This window comes from Eubalaena glacialis, chromosome 20, assembly GCF_028564815.1.
Source record: "Eubalaena glacialis isolate mEubGla1 chromosome 20, mEubGla1.1.hap2.+ XY, whole genome shotgun sequence".
In the NCBI taxonomy this organism is placed as follows: Eukaryota; Metazoa; Chordata; class Mammalia; order Artiodactyla; family Balaenidae; genus Eubalaena; species Eubalaena glacialis.
In genome coordinates this window covers 35641247-35668781 of record NC_083735.1, presented here as the reverse complement: position 1 = coordinate 35668781, position 27535 = coordinate 35641247, and the positions used below count along the sequence as shown (strand labels likewise).

Below are 27535 nucleotides of genomic sequence, written 5' to 3'. Positions count from 1 at the left end.
AGCCAGGGGATGCAGGAGGGGACCAGAGGTCCCCGCAGACCTGCTCAGGACAGCGACACACGCTTCCCCCGAGCCGTGTCCCCCCGACACAGTGGGCGTGGGCGGGGGATGGGCGGGGACATGACTCTCGGGGGGAGGGCCCTGCTCTGGGGGGACCGAAATCCCAGAGACCCTGTGAACACAGGAGGGCCTTAGAAAGGAAAGGGAGGGGCAGCAAAGGAGAGGACAGAGTGCTGATGCCTCTAAAGGAGGGGAGGTGAAGGTAAAGAGGCAGAGGCTTTGGGGCAGGAAGAAAGGGAATTAGACAGGATGTGTCAGATTTAGCGGCCCTGACAGGGGTCTCTGCTCTGAAGACACTGGGGTCCTCCAGGGGGCCCACACAGCTCCCTGAACCCAGGGAGGGGGAGCCATTCCAGTAAAGTGAGCGTCGGCCTGGTGCCCTCTGCTTCGTACCAAGACAGGGGGGCTAGCAGGGCCTCTGTGTAGCTCCTTCCACAAAATCCTGCTGCGTTCTTAACGCTGGCAGGATGCAGAGCTGGGTGCTGCGGAGATGCGGGGTGAAACATCCTCCTGCAGGTCACCCAGAGCCTGGGAGAGAAAGAGCAGGGTGGTAGGTCACTGACTTAATGAACTTCACTGCGTATCTGCTATGTGCCAGGCCCTGAGGTAGACACTCGTGAACACTTACAAGCAAGACACACCAGTCCCTCCTTCTAGCTGGGGGAGGCAGGTGCTGACCAGCTAGTTACCTAGAAAAGTAGCAGTAACTGGGGAGGGGTGTTGAAGTGCTGTGGGATGTGTGGAGGGCCGGGGGCATACACTGTAACCACGAGAGATTTAAGTCCATCGAGGATTCAGAGGACGGAGGATGCTTCGGAAGGACAGGGAAGAAATAAGAAGTTCTTTGTGTTCAGTTTGGGAGGATGGATATGGAATCTGGACAGAGAACAGGGGTGGGTTTGGTGCTGGACACAAGGAACAGCATGACCAAGATCAGAGAAGGGAATCAACACGGGGCCATGGGGAACAAGGGTCTCCGCCAGAGCCGACAGGCTTTAGAAGCCACCTGGCCGTGGGCTGAGGCTCACGCAGGGGGAGCAGGTGGCCGCCTGGCACAGGTCCCAGACACCAGGCTGAAGGGTTTAAATTTCGGCCCTGTGTTGCATAAAGCCAGAAAGCGGTACTAGAATCCCAGTGCTTCTACCAACTCTTTACGTGACCACGTATACATCACAGTGTTTCTCCGAGCCGGAGTTCCCTCTTTGATAAAACAGAGGTAGTGAGTCTGAACTCACAGGCCTGTCACATGACAAGTGCTCAGAAAGCACTAGCTCCATGCTCTTGGCCTGAGTGCCCAACCAAGAGTCCCCACCTGTAGGACACGCCGCCATAAAACGCCTAGAAGAGAACACAGGCAAAACCTCCTCTGACGTAAATCGTACCAATGTTTTCTTAGGTCAGTCTCCCAAGGCAAAAGAAATAAAAGCAAAAAATAAACAAATGGGACCTAACCAAATGTATAGGCTTTTGCACAGTAAAGGAAACCATCAACAAAATGAAAAAACCACCTATGGAATGGGAGAAAATATTTGCAAATGATGCAAACAACAAGGGGTTAATAGTCAAAATATACAGACAGCTCATAGAACTCAATATCAAAAAAATAAACAACCCAATCAAAAAAGGAGCAGAAAACCTAAACAGACGTTTTTCTAAAGAAGACATACAGATGGTCAACAGGCACATGAAAAGATGCTCAACTTCACTAACTATTAGAGAAATGCAAATCAACCACAATGAGGTATCACCTCACACCAGTCAGAATGGCCATCATCAAAAAGTCCACAAATAATAAATGCTAAAGAGGGTGTGGAGAAAAGGGAACCCTCTTACACTGTTGGTGGGAATGTAAATTGGTGCATCTACTATGGAGAACAGCATCGAGGTTCCTTAAAAAACTAAAAATAGAGCTACCATATGATCCAGCAATCCCACTCCTGGGCATATATCTGGAGAAAACTCTAATTCAAAAAGATACATGCACCCCAATGTTCATAGCAGCACTATTGACAATAGCCAAGACATGGAAATAACCCAAGTGTCCATCAACAGATGAATGGCTTAAGAAGATGTGATATACATACACACACACACACACACACACACACACACACACACACACACAGGCTGGAATATTACTCAGCCATAGAAAAGAATGAAATATTGCCATCTGCAGCAACATGGATGGACCTAGAGAATATTATACTAAATGAAGTAAGTCACACAAAGAAAGACAAATACTATTAATATCACTTATATGTGGAATCTAAAAATAATACAAGTGAATCCATATATAAAACAGAAACAGACTCATAGACATAGAAAACAAACTTATGGTTACCAAAGGGGAGAGGGAGGTGGGGAGGGATAAATTAGGAGTATGGGATTAACAGATACAAACTACATAACAGGTACATAAAATAGATAAACAAGGACCTACCGTATAGCACTGCATAATTATTGTACTGTATAACTATATTCAATATCTTATAATAATCTATAATCAAATCTAATCTGCCAAAAAACCCCAAAACCAAACCCTATGCTGTACACCTGAAACTAACACAGTATTGTAAATCACCTCGACTTCAATTAAGAAAAGAGTCCAGGACAGTCTCTGTGCAGGTGGTGCCAGGACCAGAAAGCCCTGCAGCGCGTCCGCACGCAGGGAGGACCTGGACCAGGCGGTGTGCAGCGGGTGTACAATGATGTTGCAGGAGACAAAGGGTGGAGAGAAGGGGGGTGAGGCCGGCCGGGCCTGCGCGAGGGGAAGACGGCCTCCAACGGGGCGATGGCGTCTGGGCGGCCGAGGCAAGGAAGGACTCAAAGATGAGGCCGAAGGTTTGAGGACGTGGGGTGATAAACAGTGACGTCAAGAAAATACATGTGTTTGAGGCGTTAGGTAGTGAACGTTTCGGGAAACGAAGAATAAACTATTTTCAGTTTTACTAGAAACCCACATGGCAAGGTTGAGCACATACCTGAAACGTGGAATTGAAGTTCAGAGTGAGGTCGGGATGCGCAGGGTGAATGTGGGGATTACTTTACAGATGCCATCGTGGACGCCGCTGGCTCGGAGAATGAAACCCAGGAGAGACCCTCGGAAAAGCATGTGCTTCGTCAGGACACAGAAGAAAAGACAGGGGAAGGAGAGTCCTGATTCAAAAGGACAAAGAGGGAGAGGGAATTCTGACTCCTAAATAGCTGGAAGGAGAGTGGGGAGGATGCCTTGCCTCCAGGAGAGGAGAGGTTCCGACCTCAGAGACGGTCACTTCAGACAGACGGGGCAGGCTGCGCGGGGACACAAAGGACTGGGCACAAGTTACTAGGGGAGGAGCAAAGAGGGTTCGGCGGGGCTCAGCAGGCATCACTGAACTCCTGCCACGACCCGCTGCACCCGCGGGCAGGACAGAGCAGCCCAGGCGCTCAGGGGAACGTGGACGCTTCCACTGGGTTGCTGGGAGGGGAAGGCGTACGGACGCCAGGGACCAGGCCGGGGATGGGGACACAGGGACAGGAGAGAGCAGGGAAAGAGGGTGCTTTTGAGGAGAGAGAAAAGCTCGGCTGCTTAGAGTTGAAACCTGGCTGCACGGAACCACGTTCAGTCCCCAGTGTGCCTCCTTAAGGTAAAGGTACAAGCATAAGGGGTGTTAACAGGGCAGGCATTGCAACTCGTCCTGACTTAGTGCTCTCCAGGCGTCCTGGGCCTCCTGTTGACTTCAACTCAGAGGACAGCGTCCTGGGCCTCCTGTTGACTTCAACTCAGAGGACAGTGAGAGAGGGACCTGTTACAGCGCCTCCATTGAATCATGAGCTTGTTTCCCAGTCTTCGACTCATGTTTCTATGCTGCAGCGCTCTCAAGTTTGCTCTTAGGGACTCAAGAGGCAGTGCTGTAGAATGTCACACAAAAACAGTGACGGGTCATGCACGTCCTTGGCAAGGCCATGGCCAGGCCCATTCCGCTCTGACGGGGGAGGGGGACGCCGCTCATGCAGCGCGTGTCGGGCCCGTAGGGGGCAGGAGGCGGCGCGCAGAGGTGTCAGCGGGGTCGTCTCCTCCACTGAGGTCAACGCGACCCCTGGGGCTATGACTGCGCCTCGGAGTCAGCACCTGGTCTCCACTCCGACTGATCGACTTGGAGGGACGAGCACAGTAGCAGGTGTGCATGAGAGGGAGAGGGATGGAGAGAGGGAGAATCGCATGCTCTACCCCCACTGAGAGAAGACCACGGACTTGGAGAACAGAAGCCAGAAGAGCAACAGAACCAGGGCCCCTAACGCATCACGCATGAACTACACCAGGGCTGACGGAAGCAGGGCTCCTACCAACCCCAGGCTGCCGTGTCCGTATGCTCCCTGAACTCACAGCATCCCAGGACTCTCCCACCACTCTGGCCGCTCCTCTAGGTCACCCACCTCCAACCCAGAAACCAAAGGGTGAATGAATGCCTGGCCGGTGGGGCCTCCGGGACTCGGGTGCTATGGCCATGTCCCTTCTGACTGATGCCCGTGCCAGGTCTGCCTTGAAATACTTAGAGCATCACCGAGGCTGTTACTAACCCTACTTGACCACAAGGAAATTGAGGCTTAGGGAGGGTAACTTGCCCAAGATCACAGAGGTGGTGAAACTGGAACCAGAATTCAAAACTCGGCTGTGAGATGGTAAAACCTGTGTTTAGAGTCACCTCTGAAGCATTGTCCAAACGGAAATACTTTTGAGAGCAAAAAAGGAAACCCACCAACAGGAATGGCAGGAAATGAACAACATACAGGGGCTCTGCTGAGCAAGCTGGGTGTGGGGTCACTGTCATATGCCCTCTCGCCCCGCAGAGCTGGACAGCTCCAGCCTCATGTGCATTTAGCGAAGAACAAGGCCCAGTCCTACAGGCACTTCCTGAAGTTAACCTGGGTAATAATCCTGCAGTTACTAACACAGGACCATCTTTTAAAACTTCAAAAATGTTTATGCTTACTATAGAGACAAAAGGACAGGAAGGAAGTTGGAGAATGTGCATGGCGCCATGGTCCAGGGAAGCAGGTGGTGGCACAGACAAGTGAGAAGGTGAGCCAGGAGGGAGGCCCGCTGAGTCCCCAGCTCGTGGAGGTGAAAGGGAAGGGCAGCCAGTGAGCATCTGCATCCGGTGCTCAACGCATAAGACACCGAGTCCGTTACACTATCCGGCCCAGAGTGAGGGGCACAGACAGGGCCGGGACCAGTGGCTCAGAACAGACTTGGAGTAGATCTGGACCTGAGTTCAAACCCTGACTCCACCGGTGACCCACACAAGTTACTTTCTCCAAGTTTGTTTCCTTATTTGTAAGAATAAGGGGGGCAACGTTCACCTCCCTGGATTCTTGTGAGGATTAAATGAAACAACATAAATACAAGGCTTCTGGCTGGCACACACCAACAGACAAGCAGGTTGGTGGGGAAAACCTCCCTGGGACGGAGCAGATGGGGTGCAGTGAGGTCAGGAGTAACCAGGGGACTCCTGGGTTTCTGGCTTTGGTGACTCAGGGCCACAGATCATGGTGGAGATTGAGAGGCAGGACCAGGCCTGGGGGTGGGAAGAACCGGGGTGATGCTGATAAACTCGGTTTTGCATCAAGTTTGCAGGGCCTAAGGGTCTTCTGAGCAGAGATGCTCATTGGGTAACTGACATGGAAACCAAAGCTCAGGTGACAGGTCTGGCTTCGAAATATGGGTGTGAGAGTCTGGCATAAAGAGCAGAAGAGATGACCCAGGGAGAGAATACAGAGACCCTAACCTTAACCTAGTCTCTGAGTCTGTGAATGAGCCTCAGGGAGTCTGTGAACATTGGGAAACTCTACACGAAACGTCCTCTGTGTGCATTTTCCTGGTCCAAGCTTTTCATAAGTTTTCCATGGAGTCTATGGGCCCCTCAATCCCACCTCAAGGTTACCAACCACCGGTGTAGAGTGAGACTCCCCTGGGGAACACGGGTATTCAGGGTCAGGCAGAGACGAAAAACAAGCAGTCATGGAGACAGCAAGTGACCATGACACCAACAAGAGACTCAGAGGCAACTCACAGGGTCAGACGCAGCTGAGGAATCGACTGAGGTAAGAACTGACTCTAGCAGCAGAGGTCACCGTGCTGGGTCAGGAATGAAGGGAGAGGAGGAAGTAGACACGGCAGGTGACACAAAGCAAGACTTTATCATCATTTCATGAAAAAGGGAAGGTTTTGCATAAAGGAACTTGCCTGAAAATCCACAAATGAAATTTCACAAGCCCGAGGCTGTTTCAGGGGCACACGTGGAGCCTCTCGGGCACCACACACGGCGCCCAGAGCCCAGCCTCCTGCGTGAGGCTTCTGTCAGCTGGAGAGAGGTCCATTGCTAGGCAGCCTCCTTTGTGTGTGTTACCAGAGAGAATCTTACAGAATAAATGCTCCACGGCAGGACGCCGATGCAAGCACATGTTCAGACGCGAGCAGGGCACCTGCAGACAACAGGAACTGTTACAAAGCTCCAGGTAAGCTGAACGGGTGGTATGTGTGTCAACAGCATTGGCTCCGGGAGAGTCAGACTCAGGGTCACTTACTAGCTGCTGCCCTGGGCAAGTTATTAAGGTCCCTCAGCCTCACTTTCCTCACCTGTAAAAGGTGAACAGTAACTCAGCTCCAGGCTTGGCTGTGATTATTTAAGCACAGAGTTCAGGGTCTGACATGCCGTCAGCTCAATCAGTGCTGGCTGGTGCCATGTTTACCGTCTAGAGCAGTGCTGTCCAATGGGCGCTCCGCCTGTAATTATACATTTTCTAGTAGCCCAATTAAAAAATCAAAAGAGGAGTTTGCCCAAGATGATGGAGTAGAAAGACCCTGAGCTCACCCCCTCTCACGAGCACACCAACATCACAACTATCTGCAGAACCACCATCGATGAAAAAGACCAGAACCTTCAAGAAAAGATCTTCTACAACTAAAGACATAAAGAAGCAGCCACAACGAGACATGTACTCCAGGTGGGTGACCCACAGGCTGGAGAGTAATTGTACTGCAGAGGTTCTCCCACAGGAGTGAGCGTGCTGAGCCCCCGTCAGACTCCCCAGCCCAGAGTTCCTACACGAGGAAGATGACCCCCAGAGCATTTGACTTTTAAAGGCCAGCAGGGCTTAATTTTGGGAGCCCCAGAGGAGTGGGGGAAAGAGAGACTTCACTCTTAAAGGGCACACACAAAATCTCACACGCACAAGGACCCAGGGCAAAAAGCAGTAATTTGATAAGAGCCTGGGCCAGACCTACGTGTTGGTCTTGGAGAGTCTCCCAGAGAGGCGGGGGTGGCTACGGATCACCCTGGGCCCATAAATACTGGTGGCAGACATATTTGGGAACATTCTATTGCAAGAACATTGCTGTTGGTGGCTGCCATCTTGGCTCATGAGCGCCAAGATCTGGTCCCACCCAACAGCCTGTAGGCAGCACTGCTGAGATGCCACAGGCCAAACAACCAACTGGATGGGGACATAGCCCCACCCATAAGCAGGCTGCCTAAAGACTTCCTGAGCCCACAGCTGACTCTAGACACACCTCTAGACTTGGCCCTGCCCACCAGCGGGCCAAGACCTAACTCCACACACCAGTGGGCAGGCACTGACCCTTCGCTCCAGGCAGCCGGCACTAGTCTCTAGACCAGACTCACTGGCCAGGAGGCAGACACCAGAAGCAACAAAACTACGATCCCACAGCCTGCAGATCCAGCCTACCCACAGCTCGCCAGACCCTACCGTGGGACAAGCTGGGACCTGGCCCTGCCCACTAGCAGGCCAGCAAAAGCTTCAGGACACCCCGGACCCCAGACCCAACTGTGCCAGCAACTGGCTCCCCCACCACCAATGATTTGAAATGAGTTCTGGGATCCCTGGGCCCTGCAGCCAGACTCCAGGACCTGGCTCTGCCTGCCAGCAATCCAGCACTAGCGCCAGGACCTACGTTCACCTGTCAGTGGGTGCGCAACATCCCTGGAGTCTTTGGTACCCTGATTCCACTCACCAGTGAGCCAGCACTAGCCCCAGGGCCCCCTAGGATTCCTCAACCAGTCACCTCATGACCAGATCCATCTACACAGCATCCACACAAGGCAGGGCCTGAGAACCAAACAGGCTGGGGACCAACCAAGCCTCCCAGATGGCCCGCATACTCAGCCCCTATGACAGAAGGGCCGACACAGTCCTCTTAGGGGGCACCCCTAGAGCCTATAGCTTGAGTGACAAGGGGGGAGTGCACTGCTGGGACACATAGGACATCTCCTACAGAAGGCCACTTCTCCAAGGCCGAGAAACATAACTAACCTACCACATACATAAAAATACAAATAACAACTTAGACAAAATGAGGCAGCAGGGGAACATGTTCCAGATGAAGGAATAAGATAAAACCCCAGAAGAAGAACTAAGTGAAGTGGAGATAGGCAATCTACCCAAGAAAGAGTTCAGGGTAGTGCTCGTAAAGACGATCAAAGATCTCTGGAGGAGACTGGATGCACAGAGCAAGAACTTCGAATTTTTAACAAAAGAGTTAGAAAATATAAAGAACAACCAAACAGAGAAGAATATAATAACTGAAATGAAAAATGCACTAGAAGGAATCAATAGTAGAGTAAATGATACAGAAGAATGGATCAGTGAGCTGGAAGACAGAGTAGCAGAAATCACTGCTGCTGAACAGGAAAAAAGAAAAAAGAATGAAAAGAAATGAGGACAGTTTAAGAGACCTCTAGGACAACATCAAATGCACTAATATTCTCATTATAGGAGCCCAGAAGGAGAAGAGAGAGGAAAAGAGCCTGAGAAAATATCTGAAGACATAATAACTGAAAACTTCCCTAACCTGGGAAAGGAAATAGTCACCCAAGTCCAGGAAGCACAGAGAGTCCCATACAGGACGAACCCAAAGAGGAACATACCAAGACACACTGTAATTAAAATGACAAAAATTAAAGATAAAGAGAGAATATTAAAAGCAGCAAGGGAAAAGCAACAAATAACATACAAGGGAAGCCCCATAAGGCTATCAGCTGATTTTTCTGCAGGTCAGAAGGGAGTGGCACGATATATTTAAAGTGATGAAAGGGAAAAACCTACAACCAAGAACACTCTACCCAGTAAAGCTCTCATTCAGATTCGATGGAGATATCAAAAGCTTTACAGACAAGCAAGAGCTAAAAGAATTCAGCACCACGAAAGCAGTTTTACAACAAATGTTAAAGGAACTCCTCTAGGTGAAAAAGGCCACAACTAGAAACAAGAAAATTACAAAATGAAAAAGGCAAACATACAGTAAAGGTAGGAGATCATCCACACACAAAGCTAGCAAGGAGGTTAAAAGACAAAAGTAGTAAAATCATCTATATCCACAATAACCAGTTAAGGGGTACACAAAACAATTAGATGTAAAATATGATAGCAAAAATAGTAATTGTGAGGAAGGAAAGTACACAAGCAGGGTTTTTAAAATGCATTTGAAATTAAGAGATCAGCAACTTAAAACAATCACATATATATATATATATATATATATATATATACATATATATATATATATAGGCTGCTATACAAAAGCCTCCTGGTAACAGCAAACCAAAAACCTATAATAGATATACACACAGAAAAGAAAAAAGAATCCAAACATAACACAAAGACAGTCATCAAATCATGAGAAGAGAACAAAAGAAGAAGGGGGGGGGATGACCTAAAAAAAAGAATCCAAAACATTAACAAAATGGCAATAAGAACACACATATTGATAATTACCTTAACTGTAAATGATGGACTAAATGCTCCAACCAAAAGACATAGGCCGGCTGAATGGATGTGGAAACAAGACCCGTATATATGCTGCCTACAAGAGACTCACTTCAGATCTAGAGACACATACAGACTGAAAGTGAGGGGATGGAAAAAGGTATTCCGTGCCAATGGAAAACAAAACAAAACCAAAAAAAAGCCAGAGTAGCAGTATTTATATCAGATAAAGTAGACTTTAAAATAAAGACTGTTATAAGAGACAAAGAAGGACACTACATAATGAGCAAGGGATCAATCCAGGAAGAAAATATAACAATTGTAACATTGTTACAGTTGTATATGCACCCAACGTATGAGCATCTCAAAATATGAGGCAAATATTAACAGACAAAGGAGAAATTGACAGTAATGCCATAATAGTACAGGACTTTAACACACCCCTTAGAGCAAGGGACAGATCATCCAGGCAGAAAGTCAATAAGGAAACACGGGCCTTAAATGACACATTAGACCAAATAGGTTTAATGAACATATAGAGGGCTTTCCATCCCAAAGCAGCAGAATACACATTCATTTCAAGTGCTCATGGAACGGTTTGCAGGATAGATCTTGTGCTAAGCCACAAAACAAGTCTTGGTAAATTTAAGAAAACTGAAAACATATCAAGCATCTTTTCTGACCACAATGCTATGAGACTAGTTCTATCAGTTTTTCACAACAAAAGTTCATTACTCCCTTAAATTTAACACTTGGAAGAATACGTTTTGCACCAAAGTGGTTCCTCTTTGACTAGAGAAAAGGAAAAGGTCTGAGAGTCTTTCTCCACTTCCCCTATAAAGACAGGTCTCCTCTGTGTCTCATCTTGCTCTGTCTTTGGTGATCAAGCCACAGAGAGTCAAGGCCGTGTTGTCATGGCTGGGGCTCCACAGGCTGCACGAGGCCCCAGCTGCTGCTTGTCGAGCCCTCAGCACGTGTTCCTCCTCGACGGTCTGGCTGACTTAAGTGCTACTTTTCCTTAGTTGTTCATAGCTGGGCTGTGGCTTTGAGCTTGTCCTTTTCTTGGCTCATAAATATATCTACATCCACCCCATTCCTTTACCATTCTAGCTCACCACTTAGCAGTTCTTTCACTGTCATCCGGTCATTTTTTTCTCTCTATAGCCTGCTGTGGTGAGTTTTCAAAAAGCATCACTAGACTTTTAGTGATACTAGCATACTGTGTATCCCAGGAACCTGTCCACCTTACAGTAATCCTCAGGCTAAAGTAGGAGAGGCTAAAAAACAATCGGAAGTATGGATTTAACTCAGTAATAGATCAGAAAATCATTTCAAAATGTAGTGTGAAAATATGATTGTTAGAGAGGGACAGAATTCTGGACCTCGTCTGCCTGCTGGGGCGTAACCAGAGGGCTGAAGCTGCAGGGTCCAGTCTGGTAGCCGCTGGCCACAGGTCACTACTGAGCACACGAAATGAGGCTGCTCTGGACTTAGGTGTCCTAGACAGGTAAATGACCAGAGACTTGGTAGGAGGAAAATTAATGCAAAATACCACATTAATACTTTTATATTCATTATATATTGATATGATCATATTTCGGGTATCTTGGGTAAAATAAAAGATATTTAAATTAATTTCACCTTTTTCTGTTGATTCTTTCCTGATTTTAATTGACTTTTTAAAATTTTTATACAATTTTAAAGGTTACACTCCATCTACAGTTATTACAAAATATTGGCTCTATTCCCCGTGTTGCACACTACACCCTTGTAGCCTGTCTTACCCCAAATAGTTTGTACCCCCTCCCCCTCCCCCCCCAATGGTAACCACTAGTTTGTTCTCTACGTCTGTGAGTCTGCTTCTTTTGTTATATTCACTAGTTTGTTGTATTTTTTAGATTTTAAAATTACCTTACATAAATCAACATACATTTTTAATGATCACTTAACTTATAAAGTAACATAGGTTTTTGAAGAGGTAGATTCAAACCCTGCAGAGGAAGAACTTAAGCAAAGAAACGGAAATTATTGTCTTAAGTCAGCACGAGGAGAACAATTCAGCAAACGTGGGAAGCCCAAAGTCTTTCAAAGAGCCCGGGCCAACGATTCCAGGGGCAAGAGCCCTTCTGCTGTCACCAGGCTTCAGTCACCCACCACATCTGTGCGTTATGTTCACAACCAGCATGGTGCCCAGAGGCCTGGTTATACCTGATAAACTCTGACTGAAGGATGCAAGGAGATGAAGGAGCCAGTTCAGAAAGATAAAAGCTCATGCTTCAGTTTGGACGCATTCCCTCTAGAAGGAAAAACGAGTATCTATTTGGAGAGTGTAGGGTACTGTGAAACCCAGCAGATCTGGGCACTAACTGGTGGTGTGACCTTGCATTTATTACTGAACTTCTCTGATTCTAAGTTTCTCCATCTGTAAAATAGGACAATTGATACCTATTTTGCAGAAATATTGTGAAGATGACATATAATGTATGTAAAAGTGCTTTGCGTGGTGTCTGACAAAACAGGTGTTTAATAAATAGCTGCCATGGATGATAATAATAATAAATGAGATACTCATATTTATTTCCGTATCACTATAAAGGCTTAATTCTAAAAGATGCCGCATGCTGCAACTAAAGATCCCGCATGTCACAACGAAGATCCCGCACGCAGCAATGAGGATCCTGCATGCAGCAACTAAGACCCGGCGCAGCCAAATAAATAAATATTTAAAAGAAAAATAAAGGCTTAATTGGAAAAAGATTTTAATGAAAGGCAGTACAAGGTAAAGGTCACTAAACTGACTTCCTTTTTGAGTCTGTGTATACAAGTTAGATTCATGTTCTCAATCTTTGAAACCCTGAATGGTTTTATCAAATTTAATTTTTCCTGGCTTAATGAAAAATGAAGAGAAATTGATCTTGAATACCTCTCTGTAAGTGACCTTGAAAACTGTGTTGTTTTTTTCCAAATGATAACATTTTATTATAGAAAAAGCATCCCAAATATAGGATTTCATAAACTGATAAGTGAACAAGTGCAACTTTAAAAGTAAATACAAAGTAAAGAGGCAAAACCTACAAGCATTTTGCCTTTAAGAGAAAATGTAATGCTCTCCTACAGAGGTGATCCCACCCAGAGCACAAATGTGGCTCCATCTCCTGTGAAGACATCAGGTTTGCTTTCTGAACTATGCCCAGTTTAACAATTTCAAAATGATAGCAAGAAGTGGCACGGAATAAATCACTAAGACCAATTAACTTTCTATTGACTATTACTCAATAAAGGCTCCCCATCACACTTTGACAGTTTAAAGCCGAAAACTGTGCTTTTTTAAAACAAAATAGGTATTCATCCATAACAGAATGTGTGTGTGTGTGTGGGGGGGTGTTAACGTGTGCTTTTCCACATCTGTGTGTGTATATGCTTTAAGCCTGATGTACAAGGAATTCCTCCTCACCCATGGTCCCAAAAGGCCTTCTCAAGTTACCAGGGATTCCTTGAGTCAGGAAGACGTAGCACATCTGAAAAATGATCTCACACTAAAAAATTAGTATTATGACTGTTTTCCTGTTAGTAGTATTTGCATTTTAAGAGTGAATTTCCCTAAAAAAGAAAACTCAAAGAAATATCTCTTAGAATCTAGGAAATGCAAACAGCATTGCTACAAAGATTTTGACACAAAGACTTCGTATGCTGGTAGAATATTAGTTGTCTGTGACAATAAGGGGATAGAACTCTTCCTTAATTCCCCTCAAGTGCAGCTCCACGGGTGACTTCTTACTGCAGCTTAAGATCAGTCTGGTTTCAAGTAAGAGGTCTGCTTTCGGCCTCACAACTCCAGGGTAATTGCCACGTGTGTGTGTGTGTGTGTGTTTGTGTGTGTGTGTGTGTGTACATGCACGAGCATGGAGACTTCAAGTCAATCAACTGCACCATTAAAATCTCAGTAACACTGCGGGTCCACCTGCCAAATTGGACCTCGCACCTGGCTTGCTTCTGACTGGTGTGAAATGTGGGAACGAGCGGGGAGGCATCCCATGTGCAGGCTCCCAGGCAAGGCGGGCTCCACTTACCTTTCTTTGGTCTGGGTTTCACTGGCAAGGACTCCTGTTTTTCCATTGCTGCTTCTCTTTCTTTCCATCGGCGGACCTGCTCCTCCCTCATCTTGAAGAACAGGATCTGTTTCTGTTCTTCGCTGAGCTCTGCCAGCAGATCAGGATCTATGTACATCTCCGACAGTATCTGTTTCAGCATCTTTGCAAGGCTGGAGTCTTTTACACCTGTGGCAAAAGTTCTTGAAAATGGCTTCCAGGGCTGCCTTCACCTGGGCTGGCCCTGGGAGGCACCCGCAGACCTTCCCCGAGACTCGAGGGGCTGGGACAGTAATTCAACAAACTGGCTCTGGGTTCCCGGCACCAAGCATCCTGTCCAAAACGCCACTCATGAACCTGCAAAGAGCAACAGCCAAAATGCAGGCCGTGTTAAAAAGTGTTAAAATGTGCAGACATGGGGCCAGGACAGGCTTAGGAATAAAGCTTGGAGGAAATACAGTATCGCTTTTCATTTCACAAGAAAGCTTAAGCAAGCTTTGTTAAGAGTTTGTGCAACCTGTATCCTGTAATTTCCAAAGATACTTTATCAAAAAACAAAACAAAACAAACCAAATCCTAACCTTGCACAGGTCAATCCCAGGGAAACAAAAAAATTAACAGAGGTTTGGCCTTCTCCCAACTAAGCAAACATACTATTACCTCAGAGCCCAACAAACCACCACGTCCATGGCTACAAACAGAGTTAAAGAGACAAAGGCACAGGGAGAAATTAAAAGAAGTTATTTCAAAAGGAAATACTGTTTTTGAGATTTCTCAGAATTACCCACCCAAACCCAAACCAAACCTAAGCCATGCTCAAGGAAGGAAAAAGAAGAAATAAAAATTAGACCACAGTGCCATTTTCCCATTTCTCCTTAAAAGTAGCACTAAATAAACACAATTATGTACTTTCATCTTCACAAAAGGACAATGCAATGTTCAGACAACACACTAGACCATGAAAACAGTGCAGGTGCAGGAGAGAACATTCATGTACATTTTGGAAGGTCACCAGGTTTTAGGTGTACCTCTTCCAGATAACCTAATTTAATAGGATCTAAATTTACAGACCAGATAAACTGGGGGAGTGGAGGTGACCAGGCTCATCACAAAGGGTCCTGGCTCTGTAAGAGAGTTTCTCAGAGGAAGGAGCCTTGGACCTAAGCACACAGGTTGTTTCATGGGGGTGCCTACCCCACTGCGGTTTCATTCTACTTCACACGTTTCTATTTGGTCTATTTTAAAAATATATACCAAACCTTCATATTTTTGTAATCAGAAGGAAATAATGTATAGATTTCCATACTGAAAAAAAAGACTTTTATTTGGTTCCAGTATAATAGGACACACAAAAAAAGCTTACTTATTTCGACTTTCCAGGATCACCTATGTTCTAAGAAACTGACTAATCCTTTTGTGCTTACAATGCCTCAATAATCCCACCATCTAGCCACGCCCTCTCAAATATCTTTTTCTCCAAACTAAGTTCAAATGCTCTTAAACCTCAGACTAGTCACTTAGCCACACCATGGCTCTCCCAGTTCCATCACCTGGCCGTTCTCCAGCCAGACTGCGATGCTCCTCTCACCCCTCGGAGGCCCCTGCAGCTTCACCTTTTCATACTCCTCCTCGTGCATCTGTTTCTCCATTTACACCAGTCTTCCGAGACAAGCATGAGCAACAGCCTAAGAGCCAGGGTACCCAGAGTGGTTTGCATACACAACACATAGTTCCATTCACTAACGAGTCATTGTGTAGCAGGGACCTTTATTGAGGCTACCACGACTCCCGCTAACTGCATCCTGCAATCTGCAGCATTCAACTATCAAAACTCAAATGGAACACAACGTTAAGAGAAAATTTTAATTAAAGGCACTGTCTGACTTTAACTCAGTCAGCCATGCCCGCCCCAGGCTCCCTGGCTAGCTTTGTATTTTGCTTTGAGGTGATCTTCAAAGGCTGTAACGGCCACAGTACTGAAGTTCTGTGATGCTTCCTTGACTCTTGGGTCTCACAGCTTCTCCAGGGGTGGGCCAACTAAATCCACACTAAAGGGAGGTTTCCTGAGGCTGAGCTCTTATCTGTAGGTGTCAGAACCGCAGGAAGAATGCAGGTCCTCAGTTCACTGGACTCTGGTGCTCCGAGACCAAGTGGTAAGAAACCAAAGTGAAGGAGTCCTTGACATTCCGGTAAATGTCCTTATGCTGGCACATTCCTTGAGCTGGAGTTGACTTTCACAGAAATTAAACGTGGGGAGGGGAGCAGCCCAGTGAAGCTGGAGGCTTCCACTCTGTTTCCCAGTTTGAATCGGGTGACTCCCAGCAACAGGGACAGTGTGGGTTGAGCCTAAAAACTAAAACCCTGAAAGGGCCAAATCCCCCCCCCCCTTCCCCACCCAGAGCGCTCCTGGTCACAAGTGCTGACACCTGCCGCGCAGCCACTACCTTGAGCGCTTGACATGCAGTAACTAATGAATCTTCGCCATAATCTTGGAGTTCAGTCCCTCACTATCCCCATTTTATAGAAGATGAAATGGGTACGCCGGGCGGTCTGGCTCCAAGTCAGTACAGCAGAGTCTGTGAGCCCAGAATCAGGGCATCATCGGGATGCGGTACCATGGGTGAAGTTTCAGAATGAAAACCAGCAAGTTCTCGCGAGAGGGAAACGCTGAACCGAAAGCGCATGAGGCAGGGTCCCTCTCGGGGGCAGAAGCCTCACCCCTGCAACTGCAGGTGAGCTCAGGGGAGGCCAGGTATTGAAAAGCCCCCACCCCAGGAAGGACGGCGGGAAATGACCGCCATGCCGGCCCAGGCGTGGATGATGCTGCCCACGGCATTCACCGGGCACTCAGTCTCCTTGGCTCCCCCTCCCACTGTCCCTGGGAGCAGCACGGGCGGACCGTGGGTTGCAGGGCTGCTCTGCACCTCGGGGATGACACGTTCAAGCTCTCACAGCTTCAAGTTTGTGCTGTTTTGCCTTTTGTAGCAAACATGGATTTTTTTGGCATTGAAGATAACTAGTGGACCTTAAGGGAAAGACACTGGCTTCCCTCTGTCCTCAGAGAAAACTTGGGGACCCAGCTGACAACATTCTTGTGGGGCGAGGCTGCTGAATAATATGCACTGCCTGCCACGCTGAGGCTGTGGACTCCCAGTGGTGTGAACGAACGCCTTCCTCAAATACAGCTCAGGCCGCTTACGGGACGGCCAGCTCTGCCTTGCGGGTCGTGTGTGTGTCTCTGGGCTGTCACTTCACTTCCTTGTAGTCAGTTTCCTCACCGTGAAATGAGCCTGAGCTGTGACTCTTTGTAATCTGAGGTCCAGGCCATATAATCTAGAGGGGAGTTACGGAGACAAGGGGAGCCGGGGTAGAGGAAGCAGAAATGAGGAAATAAACTGACCAGGGTTTCCCCACTTTACCCCGGACAATCAGTGCTGCTACTGATTCAAACGGTCATGACTTTCCGTGTCTAACACACTGAGGGCAGCAGGCTTCCACTTATGCAAGATCCAGTAAAAAGGAATGCTCGGCTAACTCGGTTTTCTTCTTGTACAGCACTTTTCTTAAAAGACAGAAATGACAAGCAACAAGTCCACATCTGCTACTTTTTCCAAAAATAAATTTCTAATGGGTCACAGTTGTGTTTCAGGATGCCTAGAGATGTGGCCTAGCTCTCACACTTTCCAGAGCCACTGTTCTATCTTTTTTTAAATTGTATTTTTAATGACTCTGAGACCTTACCCAAAATGCCAGAGATACAGCCAAATCAATAATAAAAATAGTGTGATATGGACGGTATAACTTTAATGGTAAGAATATAGTTTGAATTCTAATTCTTTTAAAACAGCCAGCTCTGTTTTCAGACTTTCAGTTATCTTACTCAACTTCGTTATTAATCTATCTGCACAAGGGCTATCTTTGAGGCTAAAATGAATTGCCAATGGTGACAGCAATTTGGTAAATTTTGTAAATATACACCTCTCTTCAGCAATTTGAAATCACTGTACACGGATTTACCCAGAAACTCCACTCATGCCAGATCTATGCCCGCATACGCCTTCCACTTACTTCTTCACTCAAAAAAAAAAAAAAAAAAAAACTGTATCCAAGTCGTTGTTTCTATTAAGCAGGCAGTCAAACAAAGCCCTTTAGGAGGCGAGCAGGCACTAAGTTTAGAACGAGGTTCCTGTGACTCTCGCGGGGGAAAGACGACGCTGAGCGAACCTGCGCAGTGACTCGCCGCTGCCCCTCACGCCACCCCGGGGGCGCCCGGCGAACCCGAGGGCGGGGGAAGGTCACTGCCGGGCCGCCTGCGGCCACCCTCCGGGCCCGTCTTCCGGGGGCGGCGCGCCCACCCCGGGCCCCGCACCTTCCCCCCGCGCCCCCGGCGCCCTCGAAGGCGGGAAGCGCGCCCGGTAGGCCGTCCTCCCCCGCCCGCGACCCCCACGCGACCCCACCCCGCCGCCCGCACGCTCCCTCCCGGGCAGCCCCGCGCGCGCCCCTCGGGGACCCGGCCCGGAGCCGGAGCTGCCCGCGCGCCCCGCGGCCCCGCGCGCCCCTCACCACGACCACCGGCCCGGCGCTCGGCGCCGCGGCTCTCCCGCCGGCGCTGCGACACCGGACACCCGACACCGGACACCGCTCCGCCCGCACCTGAGCCCGCCGGGCGGAGGAGCGCGGGGCCCGCTGGCGGGACCCGGACCCGCGGGAACCCCCGCGCTCCCTGGTTCCTCCCGGCCCTTCCCGGCCGCCTCCAGCCTACGCGGGGCTGGGCCGCCCGGGGCCGTCGGGCGCCGAGGGAGGGGAAGGCATGGGCCGAGCACGTCCCCGCCCGCTCCGCCCGTGGTCCAGGCCCGCCTGGGCAGCCCGCACCTGCGGCTGCCGGGGCTTATCCCTCCGCGCGTGTCCCGCGGGCCGCGGTGGGTCCCGGCCGAGCGCCGGGCGTCCTGGCAGGTGGGGCCCAGGCAGGCGGGCGGGACCTTCTCAGCTGCACGGGCTGAGCTTCTGCTCCGGCGTCGCTGGAGCTCACTTTTTTTTTTTTTTCTTTCCCTTTTGTTGATCTGAAGTAAATTATCAGACTCTCCGGCGCTTGTCCGTACGGGAGTGGCTTCGTAGGAGGCCAGGACCAAGGAGGAGAAGGGCCGGAGAAGATGAAGACAGCGGAGAGGGGGGAGAAAATGAAAGAAACGCGGCGAGAAGGAAGGAGGGTAAAGGAAGGCCGTGGACTGCGGCCAGGCCAGGTCGGGGTGGTGCACGGGGGAGGAGCTGGCTGCCGACGGAGAAGGAAATCTGGGAGGACAGTTCAGCAGAAGCAGAGCGGAAACGTTGGAGGGCATTTTACGTCTAGAGGAACGTTCAGAATGTGTGAAGCAAACAGCCTGCTTTGGTGACGCCCAGGTCGCGGGTGTCCGGGAGAGAGGCTGTAAACAGCGTGTGTGGACCTCGTCTACGCAGCCCACTGACTTGCTCCTTCAGAAAGGAGCAAGATACTCAAGATACTCAGAAGATACTCAAAGGTAGAACCTGGGGGCAGAGGTCAGGACTCCTGAGGAGCTATTTAAGAACTATTCTAGGGATCCTATCAGGGAAGAATTTCTGGTTGGGTTTGGTTCCCACTGCTTATTAAATGAATGGCCTGTAGGGTGTTTCTGGCCGGAGTGTCATTTGCCCCCCGGCTAGCTGCTGTGGCCAACTCAGAGTGAACCCTAACACTGCACGGCGGAGCGGTTGAAGAACTACGAAGTTAGCATTTAACACATCCGAGAAGCATTTAATGAACACCTGCTGGGTGCCAGGCCCGTGGTGACACTGGGACCCACAGGGAGCAGACAGCCGGGCCCTGCTGCTGTCCTCGGGGCAGCACTGCCTTGTACAGTAGCTGTGTGTATGTTTTATGCCTCTTTGAAATCATAAACGTGATGCCAGGACTGATCCCAGGCAAGTTGGAATCCTACCTGACACCCAGGCACACAACAGGCACGCAGTACACGTTGGTTGAATGGATGTTAACAGCCCGACTGAGCACAGACTGTATACTGCATCATTCGCTCAGTGAGGAGCCCGGTGTGTCTTTCCTTTTCTCTGCCGCCTCCTCTACATCTTCCTTGCCATGGGCCTCGCTCCTGTATTGGTAAGATATCTCTTCTCCTCCTCTCCTTTCTCTGCTTCCCCCTCCATCCTCTTCACCTTGTCCCCCTCTCCGCTACCACCTTCCCTTTCTGTTCCTTCTCTCCCATCACCCATTATTTCCTCTTTCCATTGGCATAATCTGATATAGAAAATATATTTTTTCATTAATTTCAAAAGCAGACAGTTAAAATGTTTTCTATTGCTCCAAAAACAACAATGGCTCTGTTACTTAATTATGAGGCCCTCAATTATTTTCCCTCCCTTTGGGCCCATGACCTCAGAAGAAAGCATGTCCCCATCCCGTGATCCAGGATGAGTTGTGGGAGGGTTGCTGCCTTCACATGCCAGCAGGGCCCCTGTCGAGTGTGAGGTCTGGGCCAGCGGGCCTTGGCAGGGGCCGGGGGCTGAGCCTCTCCTGCTTGCTGGCCACGGGCGAGTCACTGACCCCTATGATTGGGAGTGTTCAGGAGTTACCGATGCCCATCCAGGGCCGCGTTCCAAGAGAAGAGCTAAATATCTATTTACTTGATACTAATTTTTAAGATTAGTCATTTATTTGTAGTAATGGATACCATGAAGCAGATGGCCTACTTTTTTTTTTTTTTTAAACATCTTTATTGAAGTATAATTGCTTTACAATGGTGTGTTAGCTTCTGCTTTATAACAAAATTGGCCTACGTTTTGATGAACACGTTCCGTGGCATTCCTTTTAGAATTTTGCTTAAGATCCCTGCTTGTAGGCTGCCATGTACAGCCACGTGGCCGGCTCTGTGCAGCTGGAGGGGCGCCAAGCAGAGGCGACAAAGCATAGGTCACCCCCCAGCTGTGAGACACAGCAGCCCCAGTGCTGCCAGGAAGACCAAGAAGACCACTTTTAATAAGTGTGTAAGTTTTATAGAAAATGAAAGTTACCTTCAGATGTTTTCTTTAGAAAATAGCATAAACACCAATAATGTTTTTCCTGTCATACTTTATCATCAGTAACAGAAAGTCCAGCCATGCTTTTAATTCTCCAAGAAGTAAGCTATACATTTGTCCCTCAGTGACTGTGAAGTAGATGTGAAAGAAAAAGACTAAGAAATTTTAATTTTACTAAAATTGACCAAATCTCAAAATAAATCTTAGTCGTCAATTTTTTTTTTTTTAATGTATTGAAGGGCTACTTTGTCTTCAGTTTTTTGCCAGCAGTTAGATTTGATTTTGAAAGATTTTCATTCCTTTATGACTCTGTGTGGCTTTTATTTTTTCATCTTCATGAATATCAAGATACATTAGTGGTCTTTACATCATTTTTAAATTAATTAGATTACTCTAATTTTTGATGTTTCTGCTGAATGACCTTTATGGAATTGTTTCCTCCAAACCCACGCTATTGGGCTGGTGACAAGACGTTCCTCATTTCTTGTGTTTCTGTAAAAGCCGTTGCTAGCATCCTGGCATCCTTGGATCTTCCCAGGCAGCTTGGAGTAGGTCTCCTAATGCAAATAAAACCAAAGTCTCATCTCTTAATCTTGGACCAGACTCAGAATCAGGTTTTGATTTTCTAACCTCTTTCTTACGTGCCATCTTTTCAAAAATTACACAGATTCAAATTAGTTTTATAAAGCTTTACTGCCGGCGATCCCAGAAGTAGTTCTCAAGCACATATTAAAATAACCTAAGGGGGCTTCCCTGGTGGCACAGTGGTTGAGAATCTGCCTGCCAATGCAGGGGACATGGGTTCGAGCCCTGGTCTGGGAAGATCCCACATGCCGCGGAGCAACTGGGCCCGTGAGCCACCACTACTGAGCCTGCGCGTCTGGAGCTTGTGCTCTGCAACAAGAGAGGCCGCGATAGTGAGAGGCCCGCGCACCGCGATGAAGAGTAGCCCCCGCTTGCCGCAACTAGAGAAAGCCCTCGCACAGAAACGAAGACCCAACACAGCCAAAATTAAATAAATTTTTTAAAAAATGCAAATTAAAACAATGAGATATAATTTTTTTAAAAATAAAAGAAAATAACCTAAGGGAGGTTTAAGGTTTGCCCCTTTGTCCCCTCCCCCAAGGGGTTCTTTTGATGGGGATGGGATGGAGCACAGACATCAACATTTTCCCAGCGCATCCTAGGAGGTCCTAAGGTGTGGCCAAGGGTGAGAACCACTAAAATATGTGGGAACAAAGTTAATTGGTTAAGGGAGATTTTGAAGGAGTAGTAACGGCAGCTCCTAGACTTTACTAAAAGAAACATAAAACTAGATGTTCACCTTCTTGGTTCTGGTCTTGAAGTTAGTCCCACAGCCTTGTCTGGGGATGGACAGCCTCTCATTTCATAAATGCAGTGTCTGGCTCATCACTGCCGCTCAGTAGGCCTGAATTTTGCTTCTTTCCTTCCATTCACTGCTTCCTGGTTGTGAAACCCAGATATTCCCTCTGGCCTTTTAGTTGAGGACAGGGCTTGCACTCTGGCCCAGAGACTCCCACCTAGGCTTCTGGCTCCAGGCGTTCTTCTCCTCACGTCCTTGCCTTTCCTGGGGATAGCTCTTTAGTTCTGCCCTCTAGGGCCATCTCCCCCATTATACTCTGTTTGCCTAAAGACTCTTCTTTAACAGCAAGGAGAGCCTTACCCTGGGGTAAAGTAAGATACTATGCCTCTTCCCCTAAGTGTATGTTTAAAGAAGAGCCAGTTTATGGCCTCAACAGTGAATGCCATTGTTTAAGTTTGAAATGGAGAGTTGATTTTATTGGCATGTCAGCATTTTAACAAGGACATTTGTATAGCATCCAGTATAATGGAAGGTTATGGCCAACAGATGACAGATCATGCTTTATAAATAGGGGATATGAAAGAGGACAGACTCCCTTTGGAGAAAGGAGTCTGTATTCATAGAGTTTATATAGCCACACTGGGAACCGTCACTGGGAGTGCATGCTACAGCTCTGTCCTCACTAAAGGATAGTACATCATATACAATGTTTAGGGCTGGAAGGAATTTGGACGTTATCTGGACCTCATTTTGCAGCTGAAAAAAATGTGGGGAAAGCAAGGTTAACCATAACAGAGCTTTAGTGGTGAAAACAGAATTAAAACAAAGAGTTTCCGACATACAGTCTTTACAGAGTTATTATACTATAATAAATTAACCAGATCATTTACCTTACTGAGTTCAGGAGTAAGAATGAAGGGAACCATCACCTGTGTTTCTCTTCCAACATAAGCACCTCTGTCGGGGCTGCACCAGCTCGAGGCCAGCTATGGGGCACAGGTCTCCCCTCTGGGCTCTGCTGGCCGTGCTCATAGCACTTGCAGGAGACTTGCAGGTGCCACATCGAGCTTTTCAGCCCCTCTGGAGAAGGCAGACCTGAGGCTGTGACCCTCCCTCTTCAGTGCAATAAGCAGGTACTGATGGAACCACCAATCAATTCTGAGTGTTTTCTTGAGTCAAATTCTGCCCAGAGGAAGAGACGTAAGAAGAAGGAACAGAGGAATCAACGCCAGAAGAATAAAGAGAGTGGAGGTGATTTTTTTAAAATGTCTACATGACTCAGCTGATTTCCTAAGTGAGCTTTGCTTCCCATTGGTGCTTCCTGTGGAGCCTCAAATCTGTACTCCTTCTTAGCAGGGGAGGGGTTCACACATGAGAGGGCGAAGAATGCATCCAGCATCCAGAAATTACTTTGAGTCTTTAATGAAAGAGGAGGAATTTCTGGTCAATACTGGGCTTGAAAGCATGAATTTTATTGCTAGTTTTGCTGTGTAGTGAGCAGCCCTCCCAAACTGGCTGAAAAAAAAGTCTAATCAAATGCCTGGGAAACAAAAGACTCAAATCCTACTGTTTTTTCCTTTAAATAACATTTCCTAGTTAGACTCCAAGGAAGTAACATATGTCACTAAAGAGATGACACTTAATGTCAGATAGAAATGGTTTCTAGTCCTCTGAGTGTGTGCTAAATCATCATGACACCGTAAATCTGTACAGATCAACATTTCAAAGCACTTTCAAGCTATGATTTCCTTCAGTCCTCCCAACATGTTTGGTGAGATCGGCCTTTTGATCTTAATTGACAAATGGGGATACTTGGGTTCAGGGCAATTCCATGATTTGCCTGGTTTATACATTAGCTTGGGTGGTAGTGGACCAGGGCTGGGACTCGGGTCTTCCCACACCTAGTCCAAGACCCTTTTCCCCACACCCTACTGCCTCTGTCACACTGTCATTCTCCCTGCATGCATAGGATGGCTGGAGCTTTGTGTCATTATTTTTGCAGTCCCCAAGCCTAGCCCAGGCTGTGATATGGAGTAGATACTGAACACATGTTTGTTGATGAGCTGAAGGAATCTAAATTTGGGCTTGCCCAGAGAGAATCAGTGCCTCCCTGCAGAGTCTGGGTAAGCTTATTTTTGGAAATTAAGGTTAAGTAGCTTTGCAGCCTAAGAATTTATCAGTGTGTTTTGAGGAATCATCTTAACCCCAGGAATGGCTCATGTAACTTGAATGTTCTGACCTGAGACGCTAGTCTGTATGAAAGGAGGGGATAATCTCATGGGGATTATATTATTATCCTGCCACAGAATCATATGCCTTATTTTTATTTTCCCTTAATGCTTTATTATTTTTCAAATTATTATTCATTATGTGCAATGATGTAAATCTTTTATCCCTATGATGTGAATGACACACATGTGAGCAACTATTGTTTTGAAATACATAGCATTTTCTGACCCAGAAGGATGATGATTTACATGATCAGTCTTGCAGTTTTAGGAATGCACCATCTTGAGTTATTATTCAACTGTTTCATTGCTGTTGGTTCTCCAACTAGATTATAAATTCCTTGAGATAGACTCATGCATTTTATGTATTTTATCTCCCTCATGCCTAATGAAGGACCAACACAAAACATGGATTTCTGAGTACACAGATCAAGGCAAAGAATGTAGATTCCCTTGATGGAGCTCTTAGTGTAGTCTGACAATGTTCGCTAGAGAATGTTTTTTTTAGTTTTCATCTTGATCCAACTTAATATTGTAGTTGGAATGGAATTCTGTTTTATTAAACTCCTCATAGTATTTCCTAAGAGTTATATATTTGTATAATGAAACTTTCTGTTGGTAGGGCAAAAAAAGTAGACGGAACTGAGGGAGCTGCTTCTAGGATATTTGCATTAAGAAGAGAAGCCACATGTGCCCTCACCTTCTCTTCCTGCTTTTCCCTCTCTTCCTTCTCAAATAGCACGTGAAAACCTACAGATGGGAATTTCCATTGCTAAAGTGAAAAGGAAATGAATGATTGCATCTGCTGGCTTGTCAAACATTTAGTAAACCCGTGTCATTGTGGGGTGGGGGGTAATGAAAAGAAACTGTCCCTGATGGCCATGAGCAAATACCTAAGAGGGGGAGGTGTCATGAATAAAAACAATTAAAATAATTTTAATAACGAGGTTGAAAACATAAATACTACAAAGGCCACAGAGACAAAGGTGTGAGCATTCATGAGAAGACAGATTACATCAACCTGAGGGACTCTGGAAACTCTGATGGTTATCAGAGAACTCATCGTACATTCCTTTCTCCTTCCGGTAGCTTAGTCGTAGGGGATGGTGGGAATTCGTGGGGCAGTCACAGAGGCACTTGGGGTTGTCAGTGAGGCTGAACACGTAATAGGATTTTATGAAGGTTTTCTTAATTAGAAAGTTTTATTCCTTTGGTCTCATCGTTCCAGCTTGTATCGGTTATCTCTTGCTGCATAACAAACACCAAAAACGTAGTGACTTTAAACAATAACCTTTAACATTCCTCATGGGTCTGTGGGTTGCCGGGAGGGTTATCTTGCTGCTCTTGCCTGGGCTTGTTCTTGCAGGGCAGCTGGACCCTGGGGCAGGCATGTGGCCTTTGACTCTCACGGGGTCCAGGCAGATTTCTCCACCAGCAGCAGCAGCATTCCAAGAGGATACGGCCCGGTGTGTCACAGCACATGTGCTCGTGTCCTGCTGGCTGAGGCAAACCCAAGGCCACCTTCAGAGTCAATATAGGAGGGGCTACACTGCACAGATTCTAGGAAGTGTGACTCACTGGGACCATTACTGTTACAGTGTACCACACAGTCCAGCACAGAACTCTCTAGAACATGGACAGCTTGCCCAGGAAAGCTCAGAGTTGTATGGGAATTTATTCCCCTGTTTCCTGCGTTAGCTTGTTTCTGTAGATGTCTCATGTGGAGTGTCTGGATAACCCCTAGACTGGGATAAACCACTGGTGACACTACCTACAAGAACCTTTTCTTTCTTTTCATTTCTTTCTTTCTTTTCTTTTCTTTTCTTTCTTTCTTTCTTTCTTTCTTTCTTTCTTTCTTTCTTTCTTTCTTTCCTTCTTTCTTTCCTTCTTTCTTTCCTTCTTTCTCTCATTCTTTCTCCCTTCCTTCCTTCCTTCTCTCTCTCTTTCTCTCCCTTCCTTCCTTCCTTTCTTTCTCTCTTTCTTTCTTTCTTTCTCTCTTTCTCTTTCTCTCTCTTTCTCTCTCTTTCTCTCTCTTTCTCTCTCCCTTCCTTCCTTCTTTCCTTCTCTCTCTCTTTCTCTCCCTTCCTTCCTCCCTCCCTTCCTTCCTTCCTTCCTTCCTTCCTTCCTTCCTTCCTTCCTTCCTTCCTTCCTCCCCCCCTCCCCTCCCTCCCTCCCTTCCTTCCTCTCACTTGCCCATGCTAAGTTAGGGAGTGTTAAAGACTAGAATTCAGATCTCAGTCTAATGATCTCTGCATAAGCCACCTCCCTCCCTCTCCAGCCCCTGTGGATATCTTGTCTCCAGTTTCATTTACTTTGTAACATTTGAGGACTTCTTGTCTAATATTTTATGTGCTTTTCAATATTTATAATTAATTTATTTGCTGTTTCCTCTACTTTTCAATGCTATGAATACTCCTTATTACTTCACAATCTCTCATTAATTTCATTTTTACCATGTTTAACATTAACTAGTAGAGACACTACAGAGGAATGACCCCAAACCAGATCCTGCAGCCCTGAACCTTACATTCCCCAAACTGTGTTTCCTCCTGTTTATTATTAACTTTGATTTACTTTGCTTTAGCTGGTATTCTGACCATGAGACTATGTCTGACACTTGATAATGTCAGTTGTTTTTCAGAAAAGAGGTGATAATTCCACATCAAACAAAGCTCAGCTTGTAACTGTAAGTGAATTCAGAGCACATTTCTTATAGGCTTTATTTTTCATTAAGCCTAAGGGTTTAATTTAACAAACAGCAGAGTGCTGAATAGGAACAGGATGTTAAGTACTTCTTTCTGTTGTGCCTTTTCTCTGAGTCCCAGTTCCCCAGTCTGTCAGCCACTATGCAGGGATAGGTGGGCATCTCTGGGAGCCACAGTAATGCTCTCAGCTTGCTTGCACTTCTGACTCAAGCCAGGAAGTAACTTGGCATTAGGATAGCAGGTCCCTGAGCAAGGCACATAGTCTTTGCTCTGTGTGTAAGGTTCAGGTTAAATAAGCAAACAAATCCAAACCTATGG

The 27535-nt window shown here is 47.0% G+C and overlaps 1 protein-coding gene across 2 annotated transcripts in view; it reads right to left on the bottom strand.

Annotated features, from left to right (window-relative positions):
* SH2D4A (SH2 domain containing 4A) overlaps positions 1–19168 on the bottom strand; it is a 71050-nt gene extending 51882 nt beyond the window's left edge. Inside the window, exons 1-2 of one of the 2 annotated variants that reach the window (XR_009698830.1) lie at positions 18786–19168; positions 13896–14270 (exon numbers count right to left, since the gene is read on the bottom strand). Coding sequence is in view for 1 of the 2 variants with exons in the window: in XM_061177607.1 (XP_061033590.1) it covers positions 13896–14076 (181 nt within the window). In the remaining variant the exon portion in view is untranslated. The remainder of the gene's footprint in view (positions 1–13895; positions 14271–18785) is intronic. The other variant, XM_061177607.1, reaches the window with a different exon arrangement.
* Positions 19169–27535: the final 8367 nt, after the last annotated feature.